The sequence below is a fragment of the Actinia tenebrosa genome, unplaced genomic scaffold, assembly GCF_029948245.1.
Source record: "Actinia tenebrosa isolate PJP-AT-01 unplaced genomic scaffold, QUT_ActTen_1.0 PGA_scaffold3__52_contigs__length_22856419, whole genome shotgun sequence".
In the NCBI taxonomy this organism is placed as follows: Eukaryota; Metazoa; Cnidaria; class Anthozoa; order Actiniaria; family Actiniidae; genus Actinia; species Actinia tenebrosa.
The window spans coordinates 8,711,044-8,733,260 of NW_028292580.1; the positions used below are offsets into that span (position 1 = coordinate 8,711,044).

Genomic DNA, 22,217 nt, shown 5'->3' on the forward strand with positions numbered 1-22,217 from the left:
GCTCAGTGATTTTTGTTGTTTATGTAGAAAAGAGTGAAATGAGGGGAAAGTAAGGTTTAGGGGCAAGAAAGGATGAAGAAGACAACTTAAAATAAGTGCAAAACAAAGAAAAAAACAAGACGGGATGGAAAAAAGATCATTTTTGGCCATTTTCAGGCAAAAAGCATGGACTATGGCCCATGGTTTTAATCCGTTTTGGGTCATTTTCACACCTTTTCAAAAAATATGCATTAATGCATGAGATATTCAAAACAGATCATTTTTGGACATTTTCAGGCAAAAAGCATGGACTATAGCCCATAGTTTTGATCGATTTTGGCTCATTTTCACGCCTTTTCAAAAAAAAAGGATTATGCATGCGATATTCAAATTACATAATTTTTGGCCATTTTGGGGCAAAAAGCATGGACTAAAGCCCATGGTTTTGATCGATTTTGGGTCACTTTCACACCTTTCGAAAAAATATGAATTGTTTATAAGATATTCAAAATAGGTCATTTTTGGCCATTTTCTGGCAAAAAGCATGGACTATAGCCAATGGGTTTGATGGATTTTGGTCATTTTCACACCTTTTGAAAAAATATGCATTATTTATGAGATATTCAAAATAGGTCATTTTTACCCATTTTCAGTCAAAAAGCATTGACTATAGCCCATGGTTTTGATCGATTTTGGGTCATTTTTGCACCTTTTAAAAAAATATTCATTATGCATGCGATATTTAAAATAGGTCATTTTTGGCCATTTTGGGGTAAAAAGCATGGACTATAGCCCATGGTTTTGATCGATTTTGGGTCATTTTCACACCTTTTGAAAAAATATTCATTATGCATGAGATATTTAAAATAGGTCATTTTTGGCCATTTTGGGGCAACAAGCATGGACTATAGCCCATGCTTTTGATCGATTTTGGGTCATTTTCACACCTTTTGAAAAGATATGAATTATTTATAAAAGATGCAAAACAGGTCATTTTTGGCCATTTTGAGGCAAAAAGCATTGACTATAGCCCATGGTTTTGATCCATTTTGGGTCATTTTCACACCTTTTGAAAATATGTTCATTATGCATGATATATTTAAAATAGGTCATTTTTGGCCATTTTGGGGCAAAAAGCATGGACTATAGCCCATGGTTTTGATCGATTTTGGGTCATTTTCACACCTTTTGAAAAAATATTCATTATGCAAGATATATTTAAAATAGGTCATCTTTGGCCTTTTTGTGGCAAAAAGCATGTACTATAGCCCATGGTTTTGATCGATTTTGGCCATTTTCACACCTTTTGAAAAGATAAGAATTATTTATGAGATATTCAAAATAGGTCATTTTTAGCCATTTTGGGCAAAAAGCATGTACTATAGCCCATGGTTTTGATCGATTTTGGCCATTTTCACACCTTTTGAAAAGATAAGAATTATTTATGAGATATTCAAAATAGGTCATTTTTAGCCATTTTGGGCAAAAAGCATGGACTATAGCCCATGCTTTTGATCGATTTTGGCTCATTTTCACACCTTTTGAAAAAATATTCATTATGCATGAGATATTTTAACTAGGTCATTTTTGGCCATTTTCAGGCAAAAATTATGGAATAGCCCATGGTTTTGATCGATTTTGGGTCATTTTTACACATTTTGTAAAAATATGCATTATTTATGAAGGATGAAGAATAGGTCATTTTTGGCCATTTTGGGGCAAAAAGCATGGACTATAGCCCATATTTTTGATCGATTTTGGGTCATTTTCACACCTTTTGAAAAAATATTCATTATGCATGAGATATCCAAAATAGGTCATTTTTGGCCATTTTCAGGCAAAAATCATGGACTATACCCCATGGTTTTGATCGATTTTGGGTCATTTTCACAACTTTCCACATGATATGAATTATTTATGAAGGATGAAAAATAGGTCCTTTTGGGCCATTTTTTTGGGGAAAAGCATGGACTATAGCCCATGGTTTTGATGGATTTTGGGTCATTTTCACAGCTTTTGAAAAAATATGCATTATTTATATAGGATGCAAAATAGGTCATTTTTGGCCATTTTCCGGCAAAAAGCATTGACTATAGCCCATGGTTGTGATCGATTTTGGGTCATTTTCACGTGATCTTTTGATATGATATCAATTATCTATGAAGGATGAAAAATTGGTCATTTTTGGCTTTTTTCCGGCAAAACGCGTATGCTATAGTCCAAGGGTAGGAAGGGAGGGAGGGAGGGAGGGAGGGAGGGAGGGATGGAGGGAGGGATGGATGGATGGATGGATACAAGGAATGAGGGGTGTATTGATAAATAGTTTATAGGGCTGCAACGTAACAAAGCGTAAGTCCTATAATATTTTAATACGTCATGTAGCATAACTATACAAATGTTTGAGAAAAAAACATCTATTGACAATTAAACCATTCTTTCCCCTATATTTTAATATATGTACATTAATTATGATATTCAAACAGAACCTTTAACGGGAGTCTGTATTATTACGATAAGCAAGTCTAAACTACAACTGTGTTAAATTTCATCAACAAGCTACATAGCAGATAAGATCGAGGTGTTGGCCATTTGAGAATTAAAATGATTGACCCTCATCATATAAAGTATCTTGCATTCGAGACTAACATGAAAATACTAAAGAAATCACACTTTTTCTCGATGGAATTTGTGACAGTTCTCTTGTATTTCAATGTTAGACTCGCATACAAGACAATTATAACAAAGGCGTATTAGTTTATTCGACCTGCTGAGCTTAGAATTAACAAATAAGGGAAATCTTACCCGACAACTGACTGGATTTCCCCATCCAGACCCTCTTATTCAAAGTCAGTCAAGACATGTTATCCGCGAATTGCCCCCCCCCCCTCCCCGCACAAACCCCCTCCCACCCCCCCTCGAAAAAAATGGGGAAAATTGGGTTTAAACTCTGAAGACTAGCAAAGCTAGTAAGATATGTAGAGCTACTAAAGGTGTAACGCATTTTGGATCCACTACTGAGATATTTTACAAATTCGAACAATACCGCTGTGTTCATTGACTACGGACTCATTTACTCAGGGATAGCCTCATTTCAGTGTCAGAATATTCACAAATATTGACTTTAAAGTAAATAAACATTATTTTCAATAATACTAACACTAGTTTGAAATTCCACGGACCTTCACTGGAATATAATACATTTGAACCTTTGTAAGCAGCATGCAACACGTAACAAAACTTTTTCGGCAACTTCGAACTAGCTGTATTTTATAACTTCTTATTGGTATGTATAATGATGATATGCTCAGTTACCGTGCATGTATTTAACTGGTCGATTTCATTAATTTATTACAAATAATAATTCTAATCGACCTTTTTAACCGAGAAGGACTGAGCTCTAGTTAAGTTTGGACACGTGACCATCACGTGCCCTATCAAATATCACTAATATTGTATATGTATATAGTCCTAGTGTTTACCATACTCGATACGTGAACATCACGTGACCTATCAACTATCACAAATATTGTATACGTATATAGTCCTAGTGTTTACCATACTCGACATTTTGTGGTGGGATTCATGCGAGAGCCTACTGGACACTTGAATGCTTCGGAAAACTCGTAAGAGTTGGACATTTCGAGAATAACTCTGATAAAAAAGAAGAAATACAATGTATTATAAAAGCTGTCACAATTCTAGTTTTCTCATTGGTTGAGGTGCGTGCTTTATGAGAGCACACAACACACGCGCGCACTTTCTATTTCGTCATTGGTATTCAAACTAACGGCTATTTTGAATGTTTTTTTAGTGCTTCTTATCAATTCTCTCGTGTTGTGCCAGTCCCCAAGTGTTCTTTGTCTGCACACATCACTCGCGCGCGGTTTCCCTTATTTTATGTCTTTAATACCATGTCACGCTGCACCATATTGTCCAAACTCAAGGGAAGATTACTAATCCGCGAGATTGCCAAGCAGCAGTAAGGGGGACTCGCGGTCACCATTCGGAATCGCCCGGGAATTACCCGTGTTTACGCACTAGCGTCCCCCGCGGGAATTACCCGTGTCCCGTTATATGTTGTGTGAAGATTTCCTTACTGCTGCTATGTTTGCGAAGGTTAAAATATTTGTGTCGCAAACGGAGGATAAAATATTCCTTAGATATAGATGGACACCATCAAAAGCATTAGTAACAAGACTGTGCGCCGACTGCGAACTCAGGTGCTGGACCGCTTAGACGCCGACTTTGCCTTCACAACGTTTATGGAGGGAGATACAGATGAGACGATGAGCGAGGAAAGAGCAGAAAGGATAATTGACTTAATGCCCGAAGGTAATTACCGCCTGGAGTTGACGTTTATAAAGTATTTAGACGGCGAGTGGATAATAGAAAAGGGCAGGAATCCAATACGGGCGTCTGGCAGGAAGGACCTGTTCGTTTTAAACAAGGACACGCGTCCTGGGGCGCTGGTGGGCATCGACATGTTGTTCTACGAAGTTGCTTACCCGGTCACCGTGGTTATTTACGGTGCGTATGAAATTAAGAACCCGGACGTTAAGAAGCTCAAACCAATGCGGCATCCGGGTAACTGCGTGGGTAAGTTAGTTAGAGAGTTCTTCGAGGATTCCTCTAGGGGAGGTAAGCTTACGTTGAAGAGAAGAGAAGCCATCAGGAAATGGGAGCATGCTACTCGTAGGGCAGGAGCCACCATTGAAAATATCAAGAAGTTAGAGGTTGCTTTAGAAAGGCGCATACACGTGAAAGACATCACCGACGGCTTCATTTACTCCGGGACGCACAAGTATGGGGGCCGGGGTGCGCCTATCGTAATTTACCAGCATAACGCACATGCGTGGAGGGAGTTAAGGTTCCCAAAGAAGAAGGAGACGCGCGTTTACAAGGAGTCGCCGCTTGCAGAACTAATGCACGAGAATTCTATTCGGTTAATGGATGCGGAGGGAAGTCAATTTATGACCCAAGATGGTACTTTGTATCGTCCTGAAGTGGAACAGCTGCGCATTCAAAGCGCCTGTGAGACTTTAGGAGAAGACTTCTCCGACGAAGTGCTTAGCAGTCGCAGTTTGGACTTCTTAGCCGCAAAGAAAAGAAACGGTTGGAAATCCACGCCGGAGGAGTTCAAAGACATAGCTAAAGCTTGCGTAGAACACGGCCACGGCGGTCTGTGGAACATGGAATACGATGAAGACGAATACGTGTCGCTGGATATGAAACACTGTTACCCCGCAAGCTTCAAAGGCCTGGGGGATTGTAAGGAATATTATGATAGATACGGGCATCCAGACTCGCAATTCTTTCGTGTTACGTTGGATGGTCACTACGACGCCCCAGCAACGGGGTTTGTACGGTTGACCACCTGGACATTAGCAGCGGGTCTGCACCCCATAATCTATGCGTGGTATGGGAAGCACCTGCAGGAGAAAGAATGGATACCGGTGCCCCTATTGAAGTTCTTTGAAGAGCGTAAACTTTTAAAATACACAGCGCATGAAGCCATACTTTGTCACAGCGCCTTTACGCAGTGGTTACCGGAGCATAACCCCACAGCGCGCGTGGTCATAGGTAAATTCACGCAGGGCGCAAAAGAAGGTGAAAAACATATGCAGCGGCGCCTGATAACGGACGAAGGCGAGCTAAGCTTCCTCATCAAGCGCGCGCATGACAAAGGAACGATGGTGTCTGTAGAGAAATGGGACTACCTTGTCGACGATAAACTACATGAATGGAATGCGCTGTGTTATTACCAGGACCATCGGCCGCAGTATTACCATCTGCGTGCCAGCATGCTCGCATATGCGCACATTAACCTATTAGCGATGCTCCTGCGGTTTGACAAAGAAGATATCCCCCGCGTAGCCACGGATTCCTTATACGTGAAACCGCACGTATTGGAAAAGATGAAGGAATTCTACACTGCCGATGAACTTGCAGAAAGTGGCCAATGGCGCGTCAGAGATGAGGAGATAAGGTCTTGGAGGGCACGTGTAGAATATCACGGAGAACACACCCGCGGTTCCATTACGCCTACCAAAGAGCCTCTACCTTCAGTTGCGGACCCTATTTCCTACCAACGCTTCTCTTACCTCTATGGTACCGGCGGCAGTGGTAAAACTACGCGCGTGTTAGAACTCTTTCCTAAGATAAAGGTGCTAACGCCAACACATCGTTTGGAAAGAGAACTCTGCGAAATGGGCCACGACGCTCAAACGTACCACAGCTTCTTCCGTTGGAATGGCCAAAAGTGGGTACCAGAAGCCATCCACAACATACCTCCGGTGATACTTTGGGATGAGATTTGCACCGTTCCTTTAGAAATCCTCAAAGAATTCGTAGAATTCCTCCGTGGAAAGTGTCAAGTAATATTCGCCGGAGATCCCTGCCAGCCTCCTCCAATATCCGGAGAGATGCCCCACGAATGGCTGAAAGATTTCGCAGACCATGCGGAGGAAATTAACACCGACTACCGCAGTAAGGATCAAATAAGAAACCTGAAAGCGGAATTGAGGGGCCTCAGTGACGCCGAGCAATGCAAAACACTGCGCAAACGCGTACGAGCGAAGAAATACGAGGACTTTCTATACGCCTGGCACCCTAAGGATCTGGTGCTAAGTAGTAAGCGCGCGGCACAGTCTCGCATACAAAAGGATTTGCTAAATATACACCAAGAGCGCTTTCCTACGCATTTGGTGCCCGTTTCTTACAAACCCCACGACACCCGCATACAAAAAAGAGACGTCTGGGTACCTGGTACCGACATCCAACTGCAGAACGCAGTAACGCATGATAAAGCCTGGGTACCCATAGAAAAGGTGGAAAAAATAACCTCCCATCCAGACTGGCGCTTGGGCTATTGCATGACAGTCCATAGTGCGCAGGGGCTTACCATAAAAGAAACCTTATGGATCATAGACCAGCGGCTGTGTTGGAGCAACCTTATCTACACCGCCGTAAGCCGTGTGGAGTATGCCAAACAGTTAAAAAGAGCCTGGGGTCCGCAATTGCGCTACGATAAGACCCCAGAAGACGTAGCCAAAGAGAACATTGCTAAGAAACTCCTTCGCTACAAACGGCAGGACGAAGAAAAAAATATGACGTTCGACCTATGCGTGGACGACATCTATAAGAAAGGGGCACGGTGTGCCAAGTGTAACATACCTCTACTATGGAGGTTTGACCCAAATGACGATCAGCAGTTCTCCGTGGATCGCATAAATAATAAACGCGGGCATTGCAGAGGTAACGTAAGACTGACATGCCTAGAGTGCAATCGGGCGCGCGGAGCAGCACTACTCTGAGTCTTTGGGGACTATGAGCAGCTCTTCCTTAACAAATCCACGACTTGGGCCATTTAGGTAATACAACACGGGTTGCCCTTCCTTGGTGACGGACTTCGAAATCTCATACGTTTCCAGGGACCAGTTAGGATCCGTGGCTCTCTTACTGCCACCTTCGAGTTCCCCCGGCTGATAGAGGTATCTGACCACTATGTTGCGGGGGAGCTTTTTTTCCTTTAGTCCGACCGCCCTTGAACTTCTGACGTAGGACTTGTGCTCCACGTGTTTCTTTTTTATGGCATCCTTGGGTTTCATTCCCGTAGCCCTGGCCGCCTCGTTGTTCAAAGCCGCGACGACCTGGGGGAGCCTCTGAGTCCATTCCCTGTTGCGTTTGGAGGGATCTTCCAGCTCTTTCCAATACTGGTACCCAAAGAGACGCTCGGCCAAGGTCTTATTGAATCTTTCGACGATGCTCTGACCCCTGTGGTACTCAGCTTCAGCTCTCCTAATCTTAGTGTCGCGGTCTTTCAGGGTCTTAGTAACCACGCCCATGAACTCTGTCCCCGCATCCACTTACAGCAGCTTAGGCCATTTCAAAACGCGCTTATAAATCCTACCTAGGGCTTCTGCGACTTCCCCAGAATCCTTGCTGGTTATGGGTTCGGCGTCCTTGTATCTGCTTGCGATATCAACTACGGTCAAAGCGTATCTATAGGTCTTTCTTCTCACCTTGTCGTGCGGTAAGAAAAGCAAATCCGCCTGATGAACTTCATTGGGGGTATTTACGGTAAAGCTGGGCCTGGGAATGTACTTGGGCACGGGAAGATAAACCTGCCAGAGGGTTTGTTTTCTTAGCCAGTTCTTAGCCGTTTCTTCTGATACCCTGGCCGCGGTCGCGAGTTTCTTGATGGCCGACGCTCCTTTCCAATAGCCTTCAGGCCCATAGTAAATCCTCTTGAGTTTGTCCTCTGTTCGACCCATTATATGAATTCCAAGACAAGATTGATCTTTCGCCCGTTGAAATCCACCGTCTCTCCGTCCACTTTAATGGTGATGTTTATGCTTTCTACCAAATTAGACAAATCATAGCTCAAAGAAATGGGAGTGTATTCTACTGGGTCAAATGGATTACCTTTGGGCAGAAACTTGGACATAAGAGAAGACTTTTCTCCATTGTTGTAACTATGGACCAAGTCGCAATAGACTTCATAAGAGGATGCGACTTTCCATTTCACGGGTATGGCCGCGTCGGTAATTGTCTTGCCTGAGGCACATAATAATGACCCCAATGGGTCAAGCTTTCCAAAAGTTACTGAATAATTTGGCATATTATGTTTGAGGGTCATTTCGTGCGGCAACCCCGTGGTGAGCGTATAACCGCGCTTGGCGAGCTCCTTGGCAAGTGTGATTGGCGTGTAATGTCCATCGGGTAGCATTTCACCTTGATATTTGCCAGGCGCCTTAAGTACGGTGACCAAGGCATTGACTAAATTATACCAAGAATTGTACAAAGAGCAACTAACCAGCCGAACCTTATGGGCTTTGATGGGGGGATTCAGATAAGTGGTAAAGTTATTCTTGTCGCTTTCCAAAAAGACGATCATATATTTCAGGAAACACAGTTCCCCTCTAGTGATCTGAGCGCAGCTCAGAGCAGATACGCCAAAGCTACGCCTCCGGCCAGCCCTGCGACTCCTACGAAGACCAACTCATTGTCTTTTTGTTTCTTAGAAGGCTGATAGTAATTCTTAAACTGAGGCTTTCTCAACCCCGTTAATGCCGCGGGGTGTGCTTGCGCATAAAGTTTAAAGGCGTAGTCTGTATTTTCAAAGTTCTTATCCGCCTGCATCTTGTCTTGGTAGTTCTTATCCAACCAATCCCTGTAAGCTTGTCTTTTTTCATTCCAAGCCGCCACGTCTCGCTGATATTTCTCCAGCGCTAAGTCGTGTCTCTTCCTTTCGGCGGCTAAATCTCCGCTGCGATCACCTCTAACTAATCTATCCAAATACTGACCACCATAATTAGCTCCAGTGAATGCTAAAGCTGCAATAACTCCACCTGCGACCACGCTAGCCATTATATATTAGAAAATCACAGGGATTTTCACGAGTTATGTCGTTGGCAGGTACTTTTCCTTCCGTAGGTAATCCTTTACCATGATAGCTCCGCCTACGGCAGCGGTCATCTTGGCAAAGTTAGCGAAGCTCTTGCTTGGGTCTTCAGTAAAGTCTTCTTTGAGCACTTTCTTACCAACCCAACCAATACCCGCAACGATGGAAGTAATAATAGCTGCTTCTTCAACAGTTTTCAATAACGCGGTTGACATTATATTACAGAGCGAGAAGGTTATTACTCCATTTCAGGGATCTTACTTTTTCTAACAGCTGGTTCCACAGGTGCGTGCACGGGCGCGTGATATGTTGGTGGTTCTACCTTTTTCGTTGCCCGCCATTGTAAGTAAAGGCTGCCTGCTGCTATAGCAACTCCTAACGCGCCAATGACGTACCCAGGATTAATGAAGGATTCCTCTTCTTTTTCCTCCACCTTTTCTTCTTTTTTGGCTTTGTTCTTTTTATTCATCTCCGCGAGCTTCTTTCCGGCAGCGACTCTGCCTGGAGATTTAGCCTTGGTAATCTTCTGCTCCTCTTGGGGCTGCTCTACCTTCGACTCTGGTTCACTCATTTATATCTAAGGACTTGAAGGACTTGATAAGTACTTGAGAATGACTTAAGGATGACTTGACTAAGTACTTGAGGCGACCTGGGCAATTCCCGCGAATGACTTAACTAAGTACTTGAGGCGACTTGATCAGGTACCTCAGCAAGTGCCGCCTGGAAGACCTTTTCGACTTCTCTGTCCTTCTTGAAGTCCTTCCAAGACGTCGTAAGTTCCTTCAAGTCGACGTGCTGAGCTACGTGCAAAGCCGCAGAGGCGACTGCCATTAACTTACCGCACTTCAAAGACAACCACCCGCAGGTTATCTTAAGTTCTTGGGCGATGACATAGTCCTCGCTAATGTCCTTCCGTAGTTGCTCCACGTCGTCTATGGGCAGCGCAAGTCCAAGGAGTTTGGTGGCAAGTCGGATGGCGGAGTCTGCGACGGCGTCGGTGGTCTTACTTGCAAGGGCGGCCTCGTACCTCTTATGGAACTTCTTAACCTCCTCTTCTGACAACTTATTAACTTGCTCATGGGTAAGTTCCTTACCAATCATTTCCTTGCACTTCCCCGAAGACACAAGGATGTTGAGTTGTTCCTTGAGGTTACTTTCATCTAACTGTGTGGGGACTTCATCTAAGAGCTGCTCAATATCCATATATATTAAAGATCGCAGATCTTTATGGAATACGGAAACCTCAAAGAGAAGATCATCTTGGAATGTTGGTGCGTTTTTAGGTGCCGCATGTATTCGTGTAACTGTTCCTTGCTTATCTCGCCTCCATAGTCGCTTAAGATGGTTTCCAGATCAGACTTGCTCGGAGTATAAAATACGACAAGTGAACCTATGTTTTCCCTAAAAGGCTTAGAGACGCTGGTAAGCTGCTGGGAGAGCAACCAAACGCTAATATTGTCGTGTCTGCCGCTAAAGGCGAGCTTCACTAATTCGGAGGTGCGTCTTTTTACGTCGTCCCCGCAGGCGATGTCATCCAATATGAGGAGTGTCTGCGTATCCTTAGGGAATTGCTTGTGCCAAAACTTAAGATGGCTGGATAACTCGTTAGGGTCTAAGATATCTACGAAGAAGTCGTCATCGTTCACTCCTATGCCCGTCCAGGTGCGGTTATTCACGTAGGTGGGGCAGAGCAGCACTATGTAGTCGAAACGGTATCTAAAGGGTCCTAATAGCTGCTCTACCACGAATTGGGTCTTTCCGCAGCCGGTGGGTCCTACTATTAGAGCGTTACAGGGCATGTGATCTGGGTTCATTATATTTTAGAAAATCACAGGGATTTTCACTAGTTGCCTTTTCTCGAAGGGAACTTGTTCCCTGATATATATGGAGCCAGTGGAAGCAGTGCAAAGAATTGTCGCCGACGCAAAAGATAAAAGAGACACCATAGAAATGCAAAGGGAGGAGATAGACCGGTTAAAAGAGCGCGTGCAGGAGTTGTACGATGAAATGTGCGGCCTGAAGCGCGCGGAAAGGTTTGGCGCGCTGATAACGATGGCAACGTGGGCTAAGGAGTCCGTTAAGGACTTCATGCGATATCCCCTGTAGAATGTTGACGTTTAGGTTAAATCTTTGTTAAGGATGCCTGGAAACTATTTCAAAGAGTGTCTCAGAATGTTGACGTTTAGGTTAAATCTTTGTTAAGGATGCCTGGAAACTATTCCAAAAAATGCCTCAGAATGTTTACAATAAGGTTAAATCTTTGTTAAGTCGCCCATAAGCTATTCCAAAAAATGCCTCAGAATGTTGACAATAAGGTTAAATCTTTGTTAAGGATGCCTGGAAACTATTTCAAAGAGTGTCTCAGAATGTTGACGTTTAGGTTAAATCTTTGTTAAGGATGTTAAATGGAGGCTAAGATATTGTTAAGTATATATGGACTGCTTGTTGTGTAAGAAGGTGTTCAGCACCAAACAAAGACTTCAATACCACGTTCGTCGCGGCGTTTGTACAAAGAAACCCCTTAGCCGCGCTTGTAAGGATTGCGGTAAGGAATTCAGCACCGTTCAAAAGATGCAACGACATCAGGATAAACGCATTTGTGGGCTTTGTAAGGACTGTAATAAGGAATTCCACAACCCCTTCGAAATGCAGCAGCATCTGAAAAGGGGCGTCTGTAATCGAACCAGACAGTGTAGTTTCTGTAATAAGATACTTAGTAGTCGTCAACGTTTACAGACGCACCGGAGAACGCATGAAGTGAATTATAGGTTTCTCTCCCGCGCTTACGACTTGGAAGGCGTGGATTGCTACCAATGTGCGGATTTGATGTGTCGCTGCCCGCATAAAGAGGATTACTTAAGGAATCGCATAGATTACCATAAGAAGATAGTCCGTACTTTCCCCTCTTTTGAACGCGCCGAAGGCGTTCCGTGGACTAAAAGGGAGTATTGGAGGCAGGAGTGCGATCGTTGTGGTTGTGTCAGAGAAGAGGAACATATCTTCAACTGTCTTAACAAAGATTTAACCTAAAAGTCAACATTCTGAGACACTTTTGAAATAGTTTCCGGGGTGTCTTAACAAAGATTTAACCTTATTGTCAACATTCTGAGACACTCTTTGAAATAGTTTCCGGGGTGTCTTAACAACGATTTAACCTTATTGTCAACATTCTGAGACACTCTTTGAAATAGTTTCCGGGGTGTCTTAACAAAGATTTAACCTTATTGTCAACATTCTGAGACACTCTTTGAAATATATGATACGCAATAGCATTTCTTGGGGCCTTTAATAGTAAAGCAGGGTTTGTGCAAAGAGTCTCAAATCCTGATCTTATTTTTCTTGTTGTTTGTTAAGTATCATCAACATTTAACAAAACAACAAGAATAATAGGAACCCCTTTTAAGGAAGGTCGTAGGATATATGCTAGCCTACGCAGCTGCCTTTCTGGGAGGCATTCTAATTACCCTTTCAATATATGGACTGTATTACTTGCGAACTACCTGCCGACTGCATTACCCCTCGTAAGCCACCGATACCCAAACCGCGTAAAAAATACACCTGCCTTCATTGCGACAGGGTATTCTCCGAAGGATCCTTTGTGGGGCATTGGTGCTCCGCGGATCCTAAAGCGCAGCGGACTTTAGCAGACGCGCTTAACTACAAAGAGGAGATAGAGTGACTCTTCTTTCAATGTCAAACTTCCATCGGCCATTTACCTTACCATAGCTGCGTAAGTGGGTGAATTCCTCGCCCTGAATTACGTACCGCACGCAATCCGGCGCCCAAAGGGAATATTCCTTACCTTCTAAGTCTTTGAGGACTAACCGTAAACGGTCGATGTCTTCGAAGACGACGTAATTTTTTATTTCGTATGCTTTACCGCAAATCAGGTCACGCCAGTGTATTTGGTTGACGATCATTATATCTATGAAATATTCTTAAATGCGTTGCCCTTGTCTCCGTAGTCTTGAAGCGTTTGCAGCACCACCGACAGGGAATACGGATGCCTTCCGCGTAGTTGCTAAGGGCACGACAGATGACGTCATAATCGTTGCTAACCATGGTCAGGTAACCATTCGCGTCATACTGCGAAATTATCTTGCGTTGGTCTGCGGAGAGTATGCCATTTCCTTTCGGCGTCTTTAATTCGATGCAAAGCCCTTCATACCTTAAATGCGCGTTCAGTATTAAGAGGTCGGGTTGACCCCTTTGATAACCCTTCTGCCAGCATTTTATGCGTTTGCTGTCAGAATCCTGCAATTCCCCTAAGCCGGGCGCTATGAGCATCTGTGGGTAGAAGCGGCGTATGTAGTCCACGACTTTCTTATGCAGGTCAAACTCATTTCCATTTTGAAGACTAACTTGTTAGGACTATCGAACCGCCTTTCTATTTCATACTTACCTGTCTTTCTCAATGCGGGAAGAACGTCCTCGAGGACCCAATCCTGGAATGTCTCTGCCGTTGGCATCTTAGAGCTAAATATTAGTTGATACAACCCAGATTCGGTTACGTACAGGGAATTAGGCTGTGAATACGAGGGGAGGCGATTCACCTCCACTCTAAGTTCGCTAAGCTTTACCTTATACTTTTCACGAACATGCACCTTAATTGCATCTTTTGGGCGTTCGTAACCCAACGCCAGCGCCACTTCCTTTGCTTTGAAGTATAGTTTATCGCCTTGCACTATGCATTGCAGTTTGGTTTCGTTGTTTTCGAATACGCGAAGCATTATATACCAACGATATTTTTTTATCAAAAGGATGAGCGAGTGGATCAATACGCAACGCTCTTTAGCTGATTCATTTCTACGCTCAGTTGCGCGTCAGACACGACGAAGACGTAGCAGTTTATCTTATCACCGTCGCTCGCACTGGTGTTTTTGGTGCGTTTGATCTCCAATGTTATGCCATCCTGCGTATTTACTAGACGTAAACCCTGACCATGTAGGTCTTCGTCGTTAATGGTGCGCATGTCAATCCACAGCGCATATTTATCCTTAAAGAATTCCTCGGGGCTAATTTGGTCGCCAAACTTGCGCATGGCCTCTCTGTACACATCTGCGGGCTTTATCCCCTGGGAGTAGACCTTGTTTGGAACGCCGTTGATATTCACGCCAACGTTGGTAATGTTGGGGTTATGAAAGGCCTCGCTGTCGCGCTTACCAGCCTCGTAGGGTTTGGCGAACACCAACATCAACCCCGTGAGACTTCTTCGGGGGAGGTTAATACTTTGGTTAATAACCTCATCCGTCTTATCCAGGAAGCTGAACGTCTTATACATCACTACGTGGTCGTAAAGGAATGCCTTTCCGGCGCTATATTCCATGTCAGCGCTACGGGCCAGCTCTTCGCTGTACACCGTTTCGTACTGTAGCTCTAAGTTGGTAATAGAGTATGGGGTTGTTGTGGTAAGTGCAGTGCTTAGCCCACCAATGATGTTATTAGCATCTGCTAAAGTTACTTCAAACTGTAGCTCGGATAACTGTCTTGGGTAATACACACCGTGATTCGTAATCACTTCAAAGTCTAATGGTATGACATACTTACTACCATAGGCGGTCTTTATTCGCTTTGCGTCTGCCACTGCGGTTTCTCCGCTGCCGTAAGTAGGTTGCGTTTTCGTAGGTGTGCGGACCTTACGTAGAATGACACTACCAATTCCTTGTTCTATCCTTTGCGCGCGGTCAAAGGCTGTCAACCATAAGTCTTTGTACGTGGTGTATAAGTCATACCTATTCAAATCTAATAGCGATTCCCCGGCGAACTTTACGCGCATCTTAGAAACGATGTTGCGACCCACGTTGTTAACGATAATCCTTTCATCTGTGGGGCTTGACTGTACCGCTAGGTCGAACCTTAAAGCCAAGGTACCAGGAACCAACACTAGGTTATCTGTTAGGCGGGGCACGCCTACATACAGCGTCTCCCCCGGCTTTGCGCTAGAAGGCGTGAATGTGACCCGGTGAAAGGTGCGTTCTGCTTTCAGTCCGCCAACCTGCTTAGGTAATACGTTGGGGTTTAACTTTGAGCTTATCATATATAATGGAAGTAGAAGGAACGGATTTTGATCCCCTTACCGAAGAAGGTCAAGTTGACATTAACGACGACGAATTCGACGCATGGACCCAAGGCGCGGATACCGACCCCCTAGTCTACGACGCAGCCTTGGAAAATAAGTTTGGTGGTAGATGGGAACGCTTCAAAGCTGCCTTAAGAGATAAGTGGATATCTAAGAAGCCTAATGAACCCATTCCTGAGTACTTGGAACTTCAAAACGTGGACCAGCCGGAAGCAACCGCGCGGGAAACCGTAGAGTGGGCAAAGCAGGAGCTAGAGCTGCGCTACACCCACCTTGATGCTGACGAGGTAAGGCTCACAGAACGCGGAAACAAAGTCCTAATAAGCGTCCAAGACCTGAGATTTCCCGACAAAGACCGCTGGACGAAACCGCAACCCCTCTTTGATGAGAATGGTGACGTTAGGGGCGACGTCTTAAGATTAAAAGGCTTTCAGCAGGCTACTAGAAGCATGCTAGAAAGGTTGAGAGCCCTAACCGAAAGGGTTGAAATTGAAAAGCGTGCCGAGGAGCTGCAAAGGGAGTTAGAAAAAAGAGACGCAGAGTACGCAAAGCAAAGTCAACTACTCGCTGATGCTGAGAAGAAGTCCGCCCATCAAGATGAAAGAATGAAAGAAATGAGAAACCAGTTGGATAAAACCCTGCGCGAAAGAGATAAAGCACAAAGGGACTTAGAAGAAGCTCAAAGCTCTGGCACCTCAACGGAAGCGCTGCGGGAAACGCTGGAAGAAAGGGAGGAAGAATACATGAAGCAAAACCAGCGGCTCGCCGACGCACACAAAAGGGAGGTCGAATTCAAAGATCAAGAAATAAGGGAGCTGGTAGAACAAAGAACCAAAATTCGTCGCGAAAGAAACCAAACCCAAAGGGCTCTTAACCTTGCCCTGCAGGAGTTGGACTTAACAAGAGACGACGCTAAGGACCTACAAACTACCATAGCTGGCTCTTTGGTGGAAAGGCGGCGGTTAATGGCTGAAATCAATACTAAGGAGGAACAAATCCGGCAAAGAGATCAGGCCATCGAAGACCTGGAGGGGCAAATAGAGCGGCAGCAAGAAGTAATCAATGACCAGGCGCGCCCCGAAGAAGAAAGGGAGGCAGCCCAAAGGGAAGTAGAGGCCCTCGAGGTACGCCTTGCGGAATTACAGGCGGAAAAGGAAAAGCTGGAAAAGGAGCTGGGGCTTACCACCAAGGAAAAGGTAAAAAGAGCCCTTTTGAAGTATGGCGTTCCACTGGCATTTGCGGTCGCTATTAGTACCGTAGTAGGAGTTATCCTATCCACGCTTAAGGCTACAGGCGCGGGCGTAAAGAAATTAGGCAATGGACTAACGGACTTGGGAAAAAAGATGGCAGCCGGTCTTCCTGGGCTGCTGGGTTCGGTTGTTTCCTTGGCACTTAGGGCCGGCGGAGAACTGTTAAAGTTCGTGGGGAATAACATTTGGATCTTGGTTGTCGCTATTGGAGTGGTACTCCTGAAGAAGATGAAGGGTTGATCTTATCCTTGTGTATTACTGGTGGCTTATCGTCGTCAGGCATCCGAGGCGTTCTCGACTGGGGATAAGTAAAGATAGTATTCACGCCGCCTTGATAATGCGGAACTAGCGGCAGCACGCTCATGGTGCTAATGGGCTTATGATTCCAAACAGCATCCGTTGGAGGATCTTTTGACGGGGCGGCATTTATCCGAAGGTAGGCAACGTCGTTGGGAAGAACCTGAAGCTTCGCATATTGACAATTGGCTATCATGTGAAAAGTTACCGGCGTTAAGTCTTCTGTGCTTAACGGTGGGGGCGCCGACGAGAAATGAGCTGGGTTCCTATTATTATCTTTTTTTCTGTAGGGTAGTAATGGGTGGTTATCCTCATCGACAATCCTAAACCCGACATTACACGAATACCCCGTCGAAACGCAAATGGTACACATGATCAATCCCAGGCCCCCAACCTTCACCCACAGCCCGGTGTCATGCCAATGCTGTTCTAAGTAGTCCTTCTCCTCCAAAAAATGTAGAAACCAATCTTCCTTCGCGTGTGGGTTCATATATTTAAAGACTAATCACCGTAAGAGTGCTAATGGTCTTATGATTATAAATAGTATCCCTTTGATTTTCTATGCTATTTATGCAAACGCTCCCGGTGTCATCTACGCGCATTTGCAGCTTTACCTTCCCATGGCAATCGGCGACCATGTGGAAAGTCCAAACCGATAGATTTTCGGCGCTGGCTGGGTTGGGCTCTACGGAGAAATGCGCAGGCTCCCTGTTGTTTGTCTTATTTCTCATAGGCTGCAGTACGCCATTCTCATCCAGGAACCTAAAGCCCACGTTGGCATGGCTGCTCGTACCAATGCAAATACTACAAAGGATCAATTTCTTTCCTGAGTAATTCAAATTCACGGACATGCCCGTGACATCAACCCAAGATGCCTGGTTGTATTTTTTCTCGCCTGTGTAAGTCGTATAAACGCAATCTACTCCAGCCATGTATGGGTTACTCACCGCCATATATAATAGCTCAGACCAATACTTGCAACTACTAGGCCGTCTTTTAGTAAGTTATGGTCATATTCCTCCTCCTTTTTAGGCGCTCGGTATGGTTCTTTTTTAGGCGCTCGGTATGGTTCTTTTTTAGGTGGTTGGTGCACTTTTTTAGGCTGTTCAACTAAGTGCCTCCTGATGGTGTCAGAGTTCACGTCATTCACCCCAAACTTCATATCCTTAGTAGCTCGTTGAAGTTTGTTGTTGTATCCTACTACAGAGCCAGTATTTATAGATAAATTACTAGGCATTAACCAACAACCCGGGGCTACTGCATAGTCCAACCTCGCCTTAGAATTTTGTATAGCTAGTTGGTAACGCTGTACGCCCTTGCTAATGTCGCCCTCCAAGATCGAACTTTCGAATAAGATCAAGGCTTCGGCTCGCGTTTCTTCTGCGGCGCCCGTATTTCCAATTATATTTGATCGGGTATTTACCTGAGCTCCAAGGATAGAATACACGTAAGCTTCTATGCTGCGGTTCAAACGGGCAAGGCCGGCTCTAGTTAGTCCTTTACCTTCTGGGGGTATGAAATTAAGATATTGCTTCGTTTGCTCGTCGTTGGTAATCTTAATAATCAGTGGATTGGCCCCTGCATACTTACCACCCTCGTCTTTGAACAGAGGTCCGTCTCTGACTTCCTTAGTGGTCTTGGCATTTGGTTCAAAGAAGATGCTACTGTCGTGAGTTTCTTTATGATACCCAGTGTTCCATCGTAGATTCAATGCATGAACTTCCTTATCACTTAGCTCGTGTCCACCAATCCCCCAATAAGCCCAAATATGCCCCAAGCCATTGTTAGCACCGACAGTGCATCTAAAATCCTTCCCTACAACACCGAACTCCTTACAAAGCCTGTTATAGGCTGGAACGTTGTATTTATTATCTCTTGGATAAAACGTGGCATCTCCTGGTAATGCAGTAACGCCCATCTCATGCAGTATTCTTCTAACCGTAAAGTGAAAATGAAACATAAATATTGAATTCTTCATCAAGTTTGCACTTACACCACAGCCGCTAGTGGCACACCAAACCGCAAAGTTTAGTTGCTGCGGCCAATAACGCATGTTAGGACCACTTAACCATTCATGAGATTCCTTAGCGGTGGTATGAACAATGGGAACGTTTTCGAAGATATCTCGCACCTTTAACGGAAAGGAATGGTTGTTTGAGATCCGCATGTTCAACGTTAGGCCCAAGCTTGGATGTTCATCAAATGGAACCGCGGGTATCGGATAAGTACTGGTACCAAGCAATAATTCCTTTGACCAACCTTGCACGGGTTTAGGCTTAGGATGCTTCAGCTGAGAGTCTATCTGATCGACCAGCGTAGGTTTCAAATCCTCATTGCTGTACATCCTGGAGCCGTTGAAGTAAATCCCATCAGGCCTCCTTTCGAACTTACTAGCATCCGCGTGCGGAAACATCTTCCTGAAGGCCCTCCAGTTCCAATATTGATGTGGCTGCTCCTCAATATCATTCCCAAAAGCGTCGTACATTAGTATATATAATGGATGTTATACCATCAGCACCTAAGTTGTACCCAGATGTTCCCTATACTACACCTAACGAACTAAACGGCGAAAACTTTCGTCTGAATAAAGCAAACTTAATCCTGGCTTACTTGGAAGGGCAGACAAAACACTATGAAAAAGTTAGAAAAAAGTACGTCAGAGCCAGGAGTACGCTACATAAGATTGCGATAACTTCAGGATCCATATCTGTCGTGTTAACGGGCTCCGGCGTTGCTACTTCGCTTACTGGGCCGGGAATAATCGTTGGAGTTCCTTTGGCCGGCGTTGGGGCAGCCTGTGGTATTATTTCGGCTGTTGCTACGGGCATTATGAAACAGTTGTCAAGCAAAATATCAAAACACGACACGACAATAGCTCTGTCAAGGGCTAAAGTAAATACAATTACCGATCTTGTCTCAAAGGCTCTGCGTGACCGTAAAATAGATGATGTAGAATTTTCGCTCATTCTGGCCGAAGAAGACAAATACGAGAAATTAAAGTCGGACATAAGGAATAAAAAAACAGTCGTAAAAGATCTTTCCGAGGAATCTCGCAAAAAGATCTACCAGGAGGCAAAAGAAGAGCTTCAAAGAAAGCTTGCTCAGTAAACATCTGCTTTGAAAAGAGCGTGACAGGGTTCTATTTACATATCGAACGCCGGCTGTCTAGAAATTACGCGTAATATAAATTCAGTGAATTATTTGGCGAATTATTACGCGTAATATGAATTCAGTGAATTATTACGCGTAATATGAATTATTTGGCGAATTATTACGCGTAATACGAATTATTTGGCGAATTATTACGCGTAATATGAATCATTTAGCGAATTATTATGCGTAATATAAATTATTTGCATGACTTTATTTGGCAAATTATTACGCGTAATATAAATTCATCGTACGAATTACGCGTAATATGTTATTGTCGCCTCGGAATCCATCCTAACAGGGGGTGGCTGGGGTCTATTTCATAAAATATTTCGTAGATTACGTTAGGGTAATAAGGAATATCCTTATCCAGCCGACAAAACATCCACTCGGCTTTTGTCATATCAGAAACCTCAGGAATAGACTTACCGGTAATTTCAGACAAAAGATAGGGAATAGCTTTGTAATATTTCCCTAGCCTTAATTTTTTCAACGCTTTCCGTAGGCTTTGTGGGGTTGGCTCTTCTAAATGGTCTATGATTTTCTTCTTTACTTCGTCGCTTAAATATACCGGATGTAAACCTTGGATATGACTCATCCAGTCCCTGAAGTATTTTATTCTCTTATATGGCGTTTTCTTACGACCTCCATTGGCGTAATACTTCTCTCTGGTAGCATTTGGTACGGCATTACGAATATTCTTACCACATTCGTAACACTGCGCTGACGTGTCGTCTTCTATTTGCATTTTCTTACCACAACACCAGAAACCCTTGGGCTTAGGTATGTTAACTTTGGATCTTAGGCAAATTATACAGAAGTCATTGGTGAACTTTTTACATTCATGCATATATAAGACAAATATCTTAACATTCGCGCAACATATAACGGGACACGGGTAATTCCCGCGGGGGACGCTAGTGCGTAAACACGGGTAATTCCCGGGCGATTCCGAATGGTGACCGCGAGTCCCCCTTACTGCTGCTTTGCCAACCTATATTTCTTGGCCACTCTGTTTGGAACCTATTTTCCGTAAATTCTGAATGACCTGAAATCTTGAACAAAATTTCGTCCTTCATGATTCAAGACTCAAGGTTCAAAGTATGCCTTGGAGATAGATTCCACTTAAAATATATCGTGTTGACTTACCTCCATTTGCTGAGTGAATGAGTTGCTGTCTCGATAAGTTTCTTGGCTGTTTGTGGTAAAACTGTACCGCAATCAACCTAAAATAGATTTATTTCAAAAGCATACCAGAAACTTTTTAACGTTTTTGTAATAATCTATACTAGATTTCGTATATGCCCTCCGCCCGCGATGGACCTTTTTGCCTTGGCCGCAATGTTTTTCGATTTCAGACCACGTGTCATTCCCTAAAGTATCATTTCATTGTTTAAAGGTTGCACATGATCAAAACACATGAATATGGGTTCATCTCAGACAAAGAATCTTATTCTCAAGAGAATGACACGTGGTCTGAAATGAGAAACGAATACACTCAAGATAAAGAGGAGCAATACCCATCTTCTTCTCACAATATTTACCCCTCGTGCAATACTAATCTCCCTACTGGTACCCTACACCCCTTCTTTCCTGACCCCCTCAGGCCACGCCCTTAAACCAGTATACCCAAGTAAAGATCAATACCCATCAACTTATTTTTTATAGTATTTCCACTCCCCATCCCCCCTCTTGCAGCAATACCAACCTCCCTACTAGTAACCCAATACCCCCTTCTTTCCTGACCCCCTCTGACCACGCCCTTGAACACTACCAATATTACTAAATACCTGTGCTGCGCTGATGAAGAACAGTTGGTCATTGGTGTAGTTCATTCCTGGGAGCCTTAGTTCTTCTTTGTTTTTACTGACCCAGTTTTTATAAGCCTGAAAATTAAATTCTTGGATTAGCACCATGCAGTGTCAATAGTCCCCTTCACAGTTCCCTGCATCATATTGAAAAATAGCCGTGGCTTTGCATCGAAGAGAGACGAACGGTGAGCTTGCAATGATAGAGACATGTGAATCATTGTCCAAGGTGTTAAAAAAGGTCTCTATCG

The 22,217-nt window shown here is 44.0% G+C and overlaps 1 protein-coding gene across 1 annotated transcript in view; it reads right to left on the reverse strand.

Annotated features, from left to right (window-relative positions):
- Window positions 1–2,903: 2,903 nt before the first annotated feature.
- The window catches only part of LOC116292345 (endothelin-converting enzyme homolog), a 30,738-nt gene continuing 11,424 nt past the window's right edge, over window positions 2,904–22,217 (reverse strand). The window contains exons 17-19 of the mRNA XM_089035664.1: window positions 21,949–22,044; window positions 21,308–21,384; window positions 2,904–3,630 (exon numbers count right to left, since the gene is read on the reverse strand). Of these exons, the coding sequence (XP_088891790.1) occupies window positions 3,531–3,630; window positions 21,308–21,384; window positions 21,949–22,044 (273 nt within the window). The 3' untranslated portion in view covers window positions 2,904–3,530. The remainder of the gene's footprint in view (window positions 3,631–21,307; window positions 21,385–21,948; window positions 22,045–22,217) is intronic.